General features: G+C 37.6%; 1 protein-coding gene across 4 annotated transcripts in view; it reads left to right on the plus strand.

Annotated features, from left to right (window-relative positions):
- The window catches only part of GNAL (G protein subunit alpha L), a 93,308-nt gene that overhangs the window by 33,252 nt on the left and 43,608 nt on the right, over window positions 1-16,448 (plus strand). Inside the window, exons 1-4 of one of the 4 annotated variants that reach the window (XM_039339228.1) lie at window positions 3,415-3,906; window positions 4,202-4,274; window positions 5,022-5,076; window positions 5,216-5,335. In XM_039339228.1, the coding sequence (XP_039195162.1) occupies window positions 3,768-3,906; window positions 4,202-4,274; window positions 5,022-5,076; window positions 5,216-5,335 (387 nt within the window). In that variant the 5' untranslated portion in view covers window positions 3,415-3,767. Of the gene's footprint in view, window positions 1-3,414; window positions 3,907-3,951; window positions 4,015-4,201; window positions 4,275-4,590; window positions 4,702-5,021; window positions 5,077-5,215; window positions 5,336-16,448 lie in introns of those variants that run through there. The other 3 variants (XM_039339229.1, XM_039339227.1, XM_039339230.1) reach the window with 3 other exon arrangements.

The raw sequence follows: 16,448 nt of genomic DNA on the forward strand, positions 1-16,448 counted from the left end.
TCTTTAAAAAATCCTGGAACATGGGGGAACTACCAGAGGATTGAAAAAGAGCTGATGTGGTTCCCATCTTCAAAAAAAGGAGGGAGGGAAACAGACCCAGGAAACTACAGACCAATCAGCCTAACATCAATACCTGGGAAGATACTAGAAAAAAAAATAATTAAAAAAACAGATCTATGAACAGCTAGAAACAAAGTTATAACTAGTAGCCAGCACGGGTTTGTTAAAAACAGATTATGCCAAACCAATCTTATTTCATTCTTTGACAAAGTGACTAAATTAGTAGACCAGTGAAATGCTGTGGACATAATATGATTAGACTTCAGCAAGGCATTCAACAAAATAGACCCCAACCTATTTTTTGGTAAACTAGAAAAATGTGAGATAGACAGCATCACCACCAGATGGATTTGTAACTTGCTGACAAACCGTACTCCTTAATGGTACTATATCTACCTGGAGGGACGTAAACAGTGGGGTACCACAAGGTTCCATCTTAGGCCCAGTACTCTTCAATATCTTCATAAATGAGTTAGATGAGGGAAAAGAAGGGGAACTCATAACATTTGCAGATGACACTAAGCTGGCAGGAATAGCCAACAGAAGACAAGTTCACAATCCAAAAAGATCACGACAGACTTGAACAATGGACCCTATCCAACAACATGAAATTTAATGTGGAGAAAAGCAAGGTTTTACACCTACACAGGAAAAATCCAAGGTACAAGTACAGATTAGATGAAACCTGGCTCAAAAACAATAACTATGAAAAGGACCTTGGAGTCCTAGTGGACAATCACTTAAACATGAGCCAGTAGTGTGCGGCGGCAGCCAAAAAAGCTAACACAATCCCTGGTTGTATAACTAGGCATAGAATCAAAATCACATAAAGTATTAGTACTATTCTATAAATCTTTAGTAAGACCACATCTGGAATACTGCATCTAGTTTTGGTCACCACATTATAAAAAAAGATATTGAGACTTTGGAAAAAGTGCAAAGAAGAGCAACTAAGATGATTAAGTACTGAAGACAAAAACATATGAAGTTGCAGGAATTGGGTATGGCCAGTTTAGAGAAAAGAAGGACTAGGGGTGACATGATAGCAGTATTCCAGTATTTGAGGACCTGCCACAAAGAAGAGGGGGTCAACTTATTTTCCAAAGTACCAGAAAGCGAGGCAAAAAACAATGGATGTAAACTAATTACAGAGACAAGTAACCTGGATTTAAGGAGAAACTTCCTAACAGTGAGTACAATTAACTACTGGAACAGCTTGCCTTCAGAAGTTGTAGGTGCTTCATCACTGGAGGTTTTAAAGAAAAGACTGGACAGCCACCTATCTGAAACGGTATAGGGTCTCCTGCTTGAGCAGGGGATTGGACTTGAAGACCTCCAAGGTGTCCCTTCCAGCTCTATTCTGATTGATTAATAGCACCCTGGTGAGACCACACTTGGAATACTGCATCGGGTTCTAGTCACCACAATCCAGAAAGTGTGCAGAGGAGAGCAAAAAAACAACAACAAAGATAAGGGGTCTGGAGGCTAATTCATATGATGAATGGTTGAGGGACCTTAGTATATCCAGCCTATCGAAAAAAAGAATCAGAGGAGACCTGATAACTGTCTTCCAGTTTTTGAGGGGCTGTTGCAAAAAGAGGGGATTGACTTATTATCTAGGGCAGCGGTCCCCAACCCCTGGTCCGTGGACCAATACCAGGCCGCAGCATGCCAGCAACCAGTCCGCACAAACAAGCAAAGCCCCATCCACTAGATACAGGCAGCACACAAAACCACGGCCCCTCCGGTCCACGGAAAAAACTCTCTCCAGGGAACCAGTCCCTGATGCCAAAAGGTTGGGGACCTTTGATCTACGACACCAGAAGTCAGGACAAAAGGCAACAGGTGAAAGCTTGTTGAGGAGAGATCCAACTAAGAAGTAAGGAGAAATTTTTTGATAGTGAGAGCAATTTATCAATGGAATAGCTTTCCTCCTGGGGTTGTGGGTGCTCCATCACTGGAGGTTTTCAAAAAATAGGCTGCATATCTATTTGGCCAGGATGGTATAGGGCTCCTGCCTTCAGCAGGGTGTTGGACTAGAAGTTCTCCAAGGTCCCTTCCAGCCATATGATTTCTGTGAACATGTACACAAAAATACAAGGTAATTTCCAATTGAGAGGCAATTACTGACAGATGTTCTTGAATAGGCCAGATGCAAGTATGGCTCAGTTATGGGCATTGCATCTTTGCTTCTTGAGGAGCCAAATAGTTTATCTTTGTATGGTTCTCCAAAGGTGCCAATGCATCTTGTATTGGGCACCCTCTTCACTTGACCCTTTCTGCTGCTGATGATGATGATGATCTGCCGAGTCAACTTCCTTTGGTGCATTGACAACCAGTTCCTAAGACTAGCAACTCCTTTGAGATCCAGAGACTGAAGGGCCTGATCCAGCAAATTGCCAGTCTTAGACTCCTTATGAGGGAGAGGAGTTCATAATTTATTAGTATAAATTATAATAAATAATAGTGTTACGGAGTCCATAAAAGTCACTTTTGTTATATATTTATAATATAACCTAAGGTTGTAAAGTGTAAGAGCAGTTAAGATCTATAGCATTGTCTTTATGTGAATTTGTTGTCATATTCTGCAAGATCTTACTACTTGATATTATCACAATCGATGCCTGTATTCTCATTCCCTCCCTCCAAATGGTAAAGAAACAATTACAGTTTTCATTCTGACATTACTAGTAATGAGCTTAAAAATGAAATTATCTTTTTTATTTGGGAATTTACATCCATTGCAGCACATTTACATTTGCCAGTAATCTGTTTAACTTGGGTGTTTAGAAATCTCATGCAGTCACATATCAGCTATTAACACCATCTATCATCTCCTAAAACATGAGAAGACACAGAAAGCAACTATAAAAGTGTCACTGTTTCTACAAAGGCCAACATCTAAAGATTGTAAATCTATAATCTGTGGTTATAGCTGGGTTCATCTTTTGCACCATGGGGAGGATGAATCTAACTAGAACCACATGCCAGAAGCACGTTTTTAAAATAACTATATGCATGATGCAGTATGGATTTTTTAAACAGTAATTCAGCTACAGTCAGTTTTTCTAATTCCCGTTATCCCTTTTAAGGATTTGTTGTAAAGCCCAACCAAAAATCATCAGGAGTTAGAACAGATCACGCAGCTCTCTTCCCTCCTCCTTCCCTTCTTTCTGTCTTCATTTTGCTGTATTGTATTTCCACTATTTCCTGGTCTCACAGAAAGAGGCAGTGCTGAGTTAGAAAGACAAAAATAGACCTTTACAGAGAAATATAGGGATCGTATGTGTGTGTGTGTGCGTGCGTGTGTGCGCGTCGCCGTGTCTTTATGTGTGTGCATGTTTGTGTGTGTGTATGTGTGTGTGTATGTATGTGTGCACGCGCATGCTGGTGAGAGGAAGACAGCATTAGGCTGATTTCCAGGAGGAGCCTTCTCTCTTTTCAGTGTGTGTTAGGCATTTTGTACAGATTTTCGTTCTGTTAAAAAACACTTACCTCTTCCGGAAGTTCTTTATATCTCTTTGGGGGAGGAAAAAGAAACCAACTGTGATCAGAAAACGGCCAGAAACCATTTTATTTGAACAACTGGTGGGAAGAAAAAGGAGAGATACCATCACAGGGATATAAATATCTTTGTGATAAAAATATTTGTTTGAATAGAATTATATATCAGTAGTGCATCCTGACGTCCACCCTGAGGGAGAGCAATGGGGTGTTTGGGCAACAGCAAAACAGAAGATCAGCGTATTGATGAGAAAGCGCAGCGAGAAGCCAACAAAAAAATAGAGAAGCAGTTGCAGAAAGAGCGACTGGCTTATAAAGCCACACACCGTTTGCTTCTGCTGGGTAAGAAGAATGGTTTCTGCAGGGTGGAGGGAGGAAGAACAGGGTGCAGTAGTGCAGTTAGTTTTTCCTGGGAGGCAGCAGATATTATAGACAAACTGCTATTTATGTGTAAGAGAAAATGAGATGGAAATAATAAAGAGTCATGTTTTATTAACCAGAGTGGATTTAAAATGGAGAGATTGACTAAAGTATATGTAACAATATTTTGGGAGAAGAGAGATGCTTTCAACCTGTGTTTCCCATTTTCTCCTCTCCCCAATATATTTACAGCATGCATTTTTCTCTTCTTTTTCAGGGGCTGGTGAATCAGGAAAAAGCACTATTGTCAAGCAGATGAGGATCTTGCATGTAAATGGATTTAATTCAGAGTAAGAATTATTAATACGTACTGGGGTGGGGGGAGATTTAAAGAATCCAAATAGGCCATTTAGAACTCATTATCCCAAAGAGAAGAACTGATATTTGTACACATTTTGTCAGTGTTTCCATTACTCGATAAACATGGACTTTACAATGACGCATATATATTCCAAGAATCATGAATTTGTATTCTCCCCCCCCACACACACACACATACACACACACAAAATCTGATCTTCCTACTGTATTTTATACTGTTGTTACTGCAGTGCTTAATAGGCCCTTGTGTAGCAACAACATGGCGACTACTTACAACAAATACTAAATATTGACTGTATAGATGATTAAAGATATATCATCCATTTGTTTGAAATAACTATTACCGAAAAAATGTAATAATTTTCATATTAAAATAACCATGGTTCATTCTTACTTGTGAGTAATATTTTACAGAGTATTTTAGAATTTAATAATAAGATAATTTAAATACGATTGAACCTCTGGAACGGAAGTCATAGAACAAGCAATCAGATGAACTGTTTCTGTCCTACAAAAATTCTTTCATAATTAATTATTTGGCTTACAATATATCATGTGACATTAATCATTTATTTTAGCTAACTTGTATGCCAATTTTTTTATCAAGAAATGAGTATAGTGATTAGGGAAAATAGTTTTTGGCATGGCAAATTATTACTTGGTGAACATGTCAGAAATAACTGGAGTAACCAATTGATTTTTGCTATTGTATACAGAGAAAAGAAACAAAAAATTCTGGATATTCGGAAAAATGTAAAAGATGCAATTGTGGTAAGAATATATTATTTGTTTTTTTATTATTTTTTATATGCATATTCAGCAATTGGATGGGGAAAAAATTGCCAGATAAGGCTAAATGAACTTCTATCAGTATTTAATATGTCCTGTTCTGATGTTATTTTTTTTCTAGACTATAGTTTCAGCAATGAGCACTTTAATACCTCCAGTTCCATTAGCTAACCAAGAAAACCAATTTCGAGCGGATTACATCAAAAGCATAGCTCCACTTTCTGATTTTGACTACACCCAGGTAACATTTCTTTTTCTTTCTCCTTCCCAATTCTCAAAAAGAGTAGGAGGGCTTATTTTCTATTTGTGAGGCCTGGACTTTGTGATAAAATTATAATTAAATTATTTGGTATTGTAATTAGGAAAAAGAAGTTATTCTGATATAATGCTGCATTTTACTTTCCTAAAATATTTAAAATCAGTATAATGTTAATAACAGGTATGCAAAACTATCAGTTTTCAGTTTTATGGTTTGTAAAATTTGGAATTAGTTCTAACCTAGTGTAGAATTTTGGTGAAAATCAGTACTGTTTTATTATCAGAAAGACTGTATTGCTTGTAGAAACTCCATTTTCATCCTTATGAAAATGTTGATGCAATATATGCAACTTAGTTTGTGCTAGCCATTCTATAAGCCATTGTATAGCTTGTATATAATTCATTTAGAGCAGAGGTTACTTGCATACTGATACACACAAATGTTAAGGTTAAAATTTCTCACTCTACTCCTTTCTTTTAGCCACCTACATCTATCAGTTTCCATCAGGGAGGTCTGCTAATAATTATATATAATGCATGAGCAAGATAAATTGATGATAAAAAGAGCAACATGTAGAATTCAGAGTACCAGATGTCATTTTCGGAAATCAGAGGGAGATCATAGATTTTTAGTAGGGAATGTATCTTCAAAGATTGTTGTTGTTTTTAAGAGTATAGGAAAAGGCAGTATGGTGTAATGGGCATAAGACTGAAGTTTTTCTGGTTCCTATGCCCTGTTCTTCCTCCTGTTGTGTTCTGTAATACCATATACATGATTGTTTCCTTTTCATTTTGCATAATGAAAGGGAATAGAAAGGGACAGCTATTTCCTATTTCCTCATTGATGTCCTGCAGCCAATAAAAGTATTGAATGATTGACAGAAGTTTAAAATTGTTTGATTGTGCTCACAACTGGCAAATAGCAGTAAAATGTCCTTTTCTTTGTTGCACTCATTCTAATAATCCAAATATAACCTGAAAAAAAATACATGCAGGATTACTTCTAGTATTGGCAAAAATGAATTATGAGGATACCTCGGTAATAATGGAGATTTTTATGTGATTGTTTCTTTTCTTCTATATAAGTAACTGATGTTGTCACTAACTATGAATCCTGAACTTTTAGTCTATTTTTTCTGTTTTACTTTTGGGGTAGCGTGGGGTTTATTACTAGTTTTGTTAAGAATCAGAAGTGGAATATGCGTGTATGATTTTTGAAAGACACAAATTTGGTAGAGGATTATCTCTGGTTTAGGTTTGTGATATGGTACAGCTAGTATATTTCCAGATTCAGTATATTTTTTGAAGAAATACAGCTTAGATGTTGTTATTTATTTGCATTAAATACAACTGTTCAGAAAACTGTCCTCATATACCTTGATTATCTGTTACTTGAAATAATTTATTAAGAAAGATAAACTTTAGTTTGTTAGCTAATGTTTAACTACATAACTTTCAAAGCTTCAGTGTTGTGCCAACTTTGAAAAAGCTATCACTGAATTCAATGTGATACTATTTCTGTGGTACCAGTAATGTAAATTGTCTTTTGTGTAATGCAGAACTCTCTTACAAATGTAAATGCCAGAGATACTAATTTGACTTTTAGTTGCAACAATGTTCTTCTCCTGTCCTTTTATTTATTAAAGTTTGGTAAATACTATATGAACTTGATCATGTAATTCTTGTAAAGAGGCAGATTGGGAATGTCCCAATGTCAAACATACGGAGCATTCAAATACTGCTACATCAGAAAATGAGAGATTTGGTTTAGACCTAATAATAGGAATGTTGCCATAAAGTGAACTTGTTGGTTTTCTAACTTGGAAAAATCAAGTGTGCAGATTTAATAGACCTCTTTGAAGAAACATAGAAGACCTTCTCAAGGATATGGCAAAGCATTTCTAAAAACATTCAGGCATAATAATATAGTACCCTGCTATTAAAAGCAGAGGCATCCGCAGGTGATGGCTCAAAAAAGTCAAGATGTGACTGCATCATTAAAGCCCCACCTCTTTTTCCTGTGTGTTATATTCATTGTATACCTAAGAAAAGAGCCAGAGCTTTGATTGCACAGTTATATCTGTTGTCTTGACTTTTTTGACCCATACTGTGGATGGCCTGATTAAAAGTGGGGAAAGACATACTTGTAAGCCCCTTGACTCAACTAACACTCTTAGGTTCTTAACCAGTATATATTACATATAAACACTGGCTGATATTTTTGGGAAGGAATTCCAGAATATCTTAACTTCAGCTTCTAATGCTGAATAACTGTTATGTGATGCTAACCTAGAATGTAGATAGTTGTAATTTAAATGGGATAAATACATTTGTTCTGTTCAACAACATCCTTAGGTTTAAAGCGGGGGTATCATTGATACAATGAACTTCCACCTTGACTCGGTTCCCTTCATTTTAGATCTTCAGTAGTGGAGGTGGTGGTGATACTACATTAATATCCTGCCTCTCCTTAGGGACCAAACAACTTTGATGATGGAGTTACTTCATTTTATTCTTACAACAACAGGCTTACAAAGTAGACTACCTCAAAGCCAGTGCAGCTACACCAAAGTCAAGTGCACGCTGAAACCTGTCCCATTACCTTAATATTATTCAATCCTGGTATTGTGCATAGAAACAGCCTTTTTGTATTTTAAGTGAAATGCTTAACTTAGCTTAACCACATATTTGTATAGGCACCAATATCTGTAAACTATGGGGAGTCAGATCTGAATTTCTATACCAGGAATGCTAATATATATATTTCCTTCTGTTATATAATTGTGCTGTCTGAATGCATGTCCAGGGGAAAAGAGAAAATCTCTGTTTATGGAACCTTCTGAATGCAATTGGATTTTTCCCCTACTAACATTATATAAGTCTACCTCTACATAAATACAGATAGGATTTCAACCCTAATTGAAATTATATCTCATTTAAATCGGTTAAATTTAATTTAGAGTAAAATATAGTAAGGATCCGGCTGTAGGAATAATTATTTGAAAATGAAGCTGTCCTAAATCATCAAAATATATTGGATATAGATTCAGGTTGTGTTACTAAAGAAACATTCATGTTAATATAGAGAGAATTTCTATTCTATATAAACAGTAGTTTATATTAGTAAACTGCAGTAATTCTGACATCAACTGCGGAATTAGCATTTCTTCATTGCTGCTGTGTGTTTACTTTATCAGATTATTATTCTGTTCTTAGATGATGTTCATTGCTTCTTACTTTGGAGTGATTAGTGAAGATATCTGAATATATTGAAAAGATGTTCTAATATGTTTTAATACAGTAATTATAACTTCCAATTACATCTGTATGTGTGTGGCTGTATTTTCTATGTTATAAATCTTTAATTTTGCAAGTAACCATAGTTTTTTATGCTATACACAGCCCAGAGTCACATTGCTTGAATTGGGATGCCTTATCAATCTTATCAATAATTCAGTGTGTTATGATATGAAAAAAATTAACAAAGAAAATTGTATGAGCTATGGATTATAATAGATGAGTCATGATGGACTTGGATGGAGGCTACCATTATTAAAGTCCTAGATTTTTTTGAAGCTTTTGATAGTATTAGCAGCATAGCCTCTGGCCTGCTTGCAAGTGTCGGAAACTGGAGACGTAGTGTTGTGGTGGTTCTACTTCCACCTGAGTGGGCAGGTCCAGATGGTGGTATGGGATAACGAGGTTGAGCCAAAGGTACTTTATTATGGAGTGCCTGAAGATTCTTAATCTTATTCAATAGCCCTTGAAACCACTGAGAAAAGTTCTGTTGGTTTTAGATGGGTGTGATAATTATACTGTATGCAACATTTCATTCATATATCTCCACGCTTAGCCTATTGGGAGATGTGATGGAAGTCATGACCCAATGTTTGAAGGCTATCAAGATCTGAATGGAGGAAAACAGACTCAAATTCAGCTTAAAAGAGCAAAAATGTTATTGATTCCAAGGCTGACTGATTCCAATATTAATCAACCTTGGCTCTTGATAAGATTGTGCTTCCTCAGATAAAGCAGGCCCATAATCTGAGAGTCCTGGACTCAGCTCCCACTCAAAGAGTTGGTAGAGGCTATGACTGGGAAAACTTTTACACAGGTTTTGTTTGTGTACCTGTTTTAGTCTTACAACAGGAACAGATTGCATTTGAGATAGTCATTCATACCCTTGTGATTTAAATATTAAATTACTGTAACTTGTTCCATGTAGGTTGTCCTTGAAGACCACTTGGAAACTTTAAATAGTCTAGAACAGTGGTTCTCAACCTGTGGGTCGGGACCCCATTTGGGGTCGAACGACCATTTCACGGGGGTCGCCAAACAAGGCTGTCCGCCATTTTTTCCCCCTTTTCTTTGGCCACGCCCCTGGCACTTGGTGATGTATAAGTGGTTGGGGGTCACCACAACATGGGAAACTGTATTATGGGGTCGCGGCATTAGAAAGGTTGAGAACCACTGGTCTAGAACATGGCAGCATGTATACCTCATGTGTAAGATCTACAATGATTACCAGTAATTCTCCAAGTGCAATTCAAGGTTCAGGTCATTCAGGGCTGGTTATCTTAGAGACTACCTTTCTCCAAGTGTTCTACCTACCATAAAACACCATACAACATATTGAAAAACTAGGATATCCTGTTAAGGGTCCATAATTGTCAGGACATATGGTATGAATGTGTGTGTGATCGTGAGCATTCTTTGTAGCTAGTCCCCTAATTTGGAATAGCTTCTCCTCTTGGATGAGTGTGGCCCCACCCTCATGGCTTCCAGAAGTAGATAAAAACTTATCTTTTCTAGAATGGTTAATTAAAACTGTAGTGACATGTTAGCAGAAATATTTAAAGTAATAGTAATTATTTTAATATAGTGATCATGTAAAAATAATTAGAAGGGGTTTATAGTTTCAATTAATTATTACATTGATTTATATGGTGTTTTTTATGTAAGTTCTGTAAGTCATCTAGAGTCCATTTGGTTATACTCTGATCTCAAACATAGATTGGAGAAGTGTGCCTCAGCCATAATTACATGCCTCAGCCATAATTAAAACTATGAATATAGTGGCTGAGTTCAGACATAAAGAAATTCAAATTATATATCTTCTGGTATCTACATTACAGAAAGGAAATAGAGGAAGAATATACAAGCCCAACATTTCAACAATATAATGTCGAACGTTGTATAGTGTATCTGCTAATAAGCCTGCAACTCTCTTGTGTGAATATTCCATCAAGCAAATTCAATTGGGATAAGTTTGTATTGCATCTTATTGAGTCACACTTTTAGTAGCATTAGATTTCTATCCCTCTGACTCTTCATAGCTTTGATTGGCAGATTCACCAATGGATGATTCCCCCTTTTCAGTCCCTACCACATTTTTCATTTCTTTCATCTTCCTTTCCCCCCCTAAATTTTCTACTTTTATTCTAAAATCTCTCTTTTTGCAAAGGAGAGCTAAAGCTGTCAACATGTGGAGCATATCTATAATCTTTTGATTTTTGGATAGCCTGAAAACAGTAAAAGTGCACTGGTTTGTTGCCTAGCAGCAGCTATGCATATCCATACACAGGTGCTTCTGCAAGTGGGAGAGGAGTGGGAAGAAGAGAAGGAAAAAGAACCACAAGATCAACTTCCTCTGTTTTTTGTTTCATAATACCAGTCTTTTTCCTAAATGTGCTGCCTTGAATATTTACTTATGAAAAATGGGGAAAGTGGAAACATGAACCTTTCTCTGAGGAATCTCTTAGCAATAACATTTACGGGTCAGGTTTGCTTTCTTAATCTCTGCCTCCATCTCTGGAATCTAGTTCTTCCAGGAAGATGACAGTGCCACAGTCTGTTCTCTGAAACTGGCTCGGGATATTGTTAATTTTTTTTTCAGATGGTGACATTTGGCTCATAAAAATTGCCTCTGGTCAGTTCCTGGTGGGGCCTAGATCTGATTCTTATTCAGATTCTTATTATATGTAGACCACAGAAATCCAGACAACCACTAGATGATAACTTGGAAATATAGAAAATTCAAAGTTTTTGCTGCCATATAGTAGTGGAAATTTTTGTAGTTTTGATTTGATAGTCCTTTCTGAAAAAAATAATGGCTTGTTTTCCATTTAGAGGTACCTTCCAACCTCTTATGTCTGTAAACCATATTCCCAGTTTCTTTGGGTTAACTGAATTGTTGCTTCAAGAATAAAGATAACACTGTTTGAAAGCAGTGAGAGTCACCTAAGAATTATGCCCATCCTCAGTGGTTCAGTTTTCCTAAAAGTTCCCTTCTTTATACCAATAGTAGGTAGATCAAAGTTAATGAATATGTTATATTGGATATAGGTTTGTTTGTTCGTTTGTTTTAAAAAAAGATCATTCTACTAAAGAGAGTCAAGTGCTCTGGAAGAGTGGATCCAGTATACCTGAATTATCTGATTTACCTCCTTTGAAAGCATTCTTCAGCTTCAGGTAACAAATCATTTGCTTTCTAGAGCAATTAACTCACCCCACCATTTTTAAGTCTTACAGGCTGTCACAAAGAAAGCATTCATATCTTGCTCCTGGAGATAGAGAGCAGGGCAATAAAAAAATGAAGAACAAGGTTGGTTGGGGTGTGTGTGTGTGTGTGTGTGTGTGTAAATCTAATGCCAACTAATATAAAGTAAGAAAAAAATCAAAGAAAGCTACAAATGCAAGAAAGAAAATAGTAAAAGAAAAATAGGAAGGAAAAAAAGATACAAAGAAATAGCTTCCAATCTTCTTTACCGTAATATAATTATAAATTCTTACTCAATGGTTATAGTCTAATTTTCTTCTGTCTAATCATCAAAACCGTATTTTTAAAAGTTCTTTTTTGTTGTTTGCTTGTTTTACACACCAAAAATACATAAGTGGTTTCCAGTCAGTAACAAATGTAGATATTGCCTTTTCTCTGATCAAAGAAGTTAATCTAGCCATCTCAGCAACTTCCATCATGTTCACCAACCTTTCCTCCATTGTGGGCAGTGCCAAATTTTTCCATCTTTGTGCTTATAGTAATCACAATAACAAGAGCCAGTTTGCTCTAATAGTTAAGACACCAGGCTAAAAGCAAGCTGTGAATGCTAGTTCTGTGTTAGGCATAAAAGCCACTTGGGTGACTGTGGTTCAGTAACTCTCTCAGCCCAACTCACCTCACAAGGTTGTTGCTGTGGGGAAAATAGGAGGAGCAAGTAGTACTAGATATGTTTGTCACCTTGAGCTATTATAAAAAAATAAAAGTGGGATAACAATCTAATAAATTACATATTCATCTTTAAAACCCTCTGAATCAGTAAATGAATTTGTATCACAATTTTTACTTTTTTATACTTTCACCAAACATGATAAAATATCCCTTCTTGTTGCTCACATTTCCAACATAAATTTGAAGCCCCTTTATATGTTCTAGATAATTTCTCTGTGACATATACCAATAGTACATTATTTTATAAGAAATGGATGAACTAGTGGTCAATAGACAAGAAATATTTATTTTTTAAATGGAAAATAATTATTTCAAATATAAAGTTAATTTTACAAGCAGGAGGAGGGAAGATGCTGAAGATTTAAGAGGTGAAAAAATAATGCACGGTGGGACATTGGTGGCCATAAGGGCAGCTGAGGGAAGAGAGGGAAAGAAAGGTGATGGGGAGCAGGCGACATATACCAGACTGGTACAAATTTTGTTTTATCAAAAGCCAGGAATAACCATATGTTCCCAGTTTCTGTTCTGTTGTTTTAAAGATTTGTATGCATATGGAATGCTTAACATCTATAAGTGCTATATAAAGTTAGTTTAGAATAGAGGGCCCCTACCTTTTGGGCACCAGGGACCGGTGCCACGGAGAAAGGTTTTCCGCAGACCTGAGGGGGTGTGATTTTGAATACTGCTTGTATCCCGAGGACGGAGCTTTGCTTGTTTGTGCGGCCCGCTTGCTGGCATGCTGCGGATTGGTGCCGGTCCATGGACCGAGAGTTGGGGACCTCTGGTTTAGAACACTGGTGAGCTTCATATTTTCTGACTTCCAAACTCATAGGATAGAGGTGTCACACTCAATTTCATTGAGGGCCTCATCAGCATTGGAGTTGCCCTTGGGGGGCCGGGTGGGTGTGGCCAGGTTGGGTGCGGCCTACTGGGTGGGCGTGGAGGGTGTGGCCTACTGGGTGGGCATAGCCAGCTCTACATTGTTCGCGTCAATGGTGCCTGTGGGGGCCTGGGCAGGAATGGGACAGATCTGAGGGTCTCTGGAAGAAGGGAGTGGAACCAGGGCAAGTGCCAAGGCATGGTCCACTGGAGGAGCCTCACTGTTCCTCTCAGGCCATGGAGGGGGGTTGGATGGTGGTGCTGGCTGCCCGGAGCCTTGGGCAGCAGAGGTCAAATGCCCAGCCTGGCCCTCAAGCACCCATGGCACCAATCCCAGCCCCACTTCCCCAAGGGGGCGCCCAGCTGCACTTACCTCCTCCTCAAGGCTGCTGCTGCTGTGCTTTCTCTCCTTAGCCAGGTTGTTCATGATGGGTACCAGGGCAAAGTCAGAGGGAGACTGAATGCGTTTCAGCATAGATAGCCACCACAAAATTGTACATTGGCTCCCAGCCAGCCAGCCGGCCTGGGCCAGGGCCAAGGCAGTGGGGGCTGTTCCCTCACTGTTTCCAGGATGGCTTCACAAGCCACATGAAACCACTTTGCGGGCTGCATCCGGCCCCCGGGTCTTGCGTTTGACATGTCTGTCATAGGACAATAATATGGGCTCTACATCAACAGGGGAATAGTGTCTAAATCATAGGAAATACAAGTAGTGCTCAACGTACAACCTCAATTGAGGCTAAAATTCTGTTGCTAAGTGAGACAGTTGTTAAGTGAATCTTGCCCCATTTTACGATTTTCCCTGCCACAATTGTTAAGTGAATCACCACAGTTGTTAAATTAGTAACACGGTTGTTAAGTGAATCTGGCTTCCCCATTGATTTTGCTTCTCAGAAACATGCAACCGTCATAAATATGAGTCAGTTGACAAGCGTCTGAACTTTGATTACATGACCATGTGGATGCTACGATGGTCATAAGTGTGAAAAATGGTCATAAGTCTTTTTTTCTGTGCCATGATTATAACTTCAAACAGTCACTACCTGTGGTTGTTCCATTTTATTTTTCAGTTTAGATCTCAGCTCCAGTATGGTATCCAGTTGTGGGTACCATTCAGATAGACCAAAACAGGGGTGTCAAACTTGCAATGTCACGTGACGTATTGTGACTTTTTTCCCATTGCTGAAGCAATGGAAAAAATGGGGTGGGTGCGGTTTTGGTAAGATGCATCTGGCTCGTGGGCCAGCAGTTTGACAGCCCTGGACTAGAACAAGAGGGTGCCAAGGATGATCTAGAAGTTAATTTCTATGGAGTCATAGCAAAGAAATTTGAAATGTCTACCCTTCACAAGAGAAAATGCAAGATAGCCGAACTATATTATACAAAAGAAAATCAGAAATGGGTGTTTTCCATACTGATGTGCTGAACATGAAGCAATGAATTGCTAATATAGGAAGCCTGATCCCAGCTGACTGATGGAGGGAAAAATAACAGTAAGAGCAGTTCAGTGGTAAAAATATTCAGAGTAGTTATGGGTATGTTCATTGGTTATATTCAGGCAGAATCACTATATCTCAGGGCTGCTTTAATTTGGATTCATGCACTTAGCAGATGATTGAACTTGATGGTATCTCTAGCCTCTTCTACTTTATGATATCATATCTCATCACTTCTCCATTGGCCTGGAAGGCAAATATTGTTATATCCAATCAGTGTTTGAGAGGTATTGTATGTTGACAGTTTCTCTGCAGCTTCTTGGAAGACTAGGTAGGCAATAAAGATTTAGTTGGCTGGATTTAAGTGTTCCAAAAACATGAGAGTGTGTAATGAATGTAATCTGTACAATTATGAATCTGTTTTGGTTAAATTCAACTATTGGAGATTTGGTTGATTGAGTTAATTAATCCCTTTTTGAGTGTTTCCATAACCCTCTCCCTAATGAAATGTATTTCAGAAATAAATTTACTCTGGAATTTCTTTTGCTAGTTATTTTAACTTTTGGTCCATTATTAGAGCTGTTATAAAAATAATCACAATTGAGATGCACAATACTGGGAAATGTAAAACTTTCAAGTTCTTTTTTTAAGGATATTTATAAACATTCACCTGTAAAGTTAGCAAAAGTGCAGTATGATACTGGATACACAATTAATATTGCTTTGTTAAAATTCTGTAATGCAAAATTTATGTTCCCAATGTTCCTACGAAGCACCTTTTCCATTTTTGCAGTAAGTGCTTTTCTGTGATTTTGTGTGTTGATGGGTAAAGTTATTTTTCAACCTGTTTCTCCATTGGTAGTTGTTGCAAAGCAACTGTTCATGTCAACAACTTGTTCTGGATTTCTTCCTCATGTGCCCTCGGTGCTCTACCATGGTAACATTGTTAGGGCTCTTCCACTTGAATTCTAGTGTAGCAGCTGGGGAGCACTATTGTTTAATAAATGGTGTTCACTAGAGAAACAGTGACGATATCAGCTACTAATACATTTACATGGGAATTTTCAAGTACACAGTGCTCTTTTATTTTAAAGCTAAACAGGTCTCATTATTCCCCAGGCAGAAGATTGCCTATCATCAACCTGTAAAGTTTCCAGAGAAGGGTAAGATAGAAGTGGAATATATAGCACAGGTTGTTTTTTCTATTTAAGCTCAAACTGTATTTATTTATTTATACGATTTATAGCATATTATAACCAATTCTAGGCAGCTTCCAATCTAAAATAAAACATAAAAACCATAATAAAACTATAAAACTAAGCACATCAAAAACATCAAAGGGATAATCATCTACAGCAGGGGTAGTCAACCTTGGCTCTTTTATGACTCGTGGACTTCAACTCCCAGAATTCCTGAGCCAGGAATTCTGGGAGTTGAAGTCCACAAGTCATAAAAGAGCCAAGGTTGACTACCCCTGATCTACAGAGATTCTCAGTCATCCAGGTCATGGTTGCCCCAAAGGTGCTTTTCAAAAGGCAGCTGGACTTCCTTGG

The sequence above is a fragment of the Crotalus tigris genome, unplaced genomic scaffold (genome assembly GCF_016545835.1).
Source record: "Crotalus tigris isolate CLP2741 ecotype Arizona unplaced genomic scaffold, ASM1654583v1 scf7180000017731.4096049, whole genome shotgun sequence".
In the NCBI taxonomy this organism is placed as follows: domain Eukaryota; kingdom Metazoa; phylum Chordata; class Lepidosauria; order Squamata; family Viperidae; genus Crotalus; species Crotalus tigris.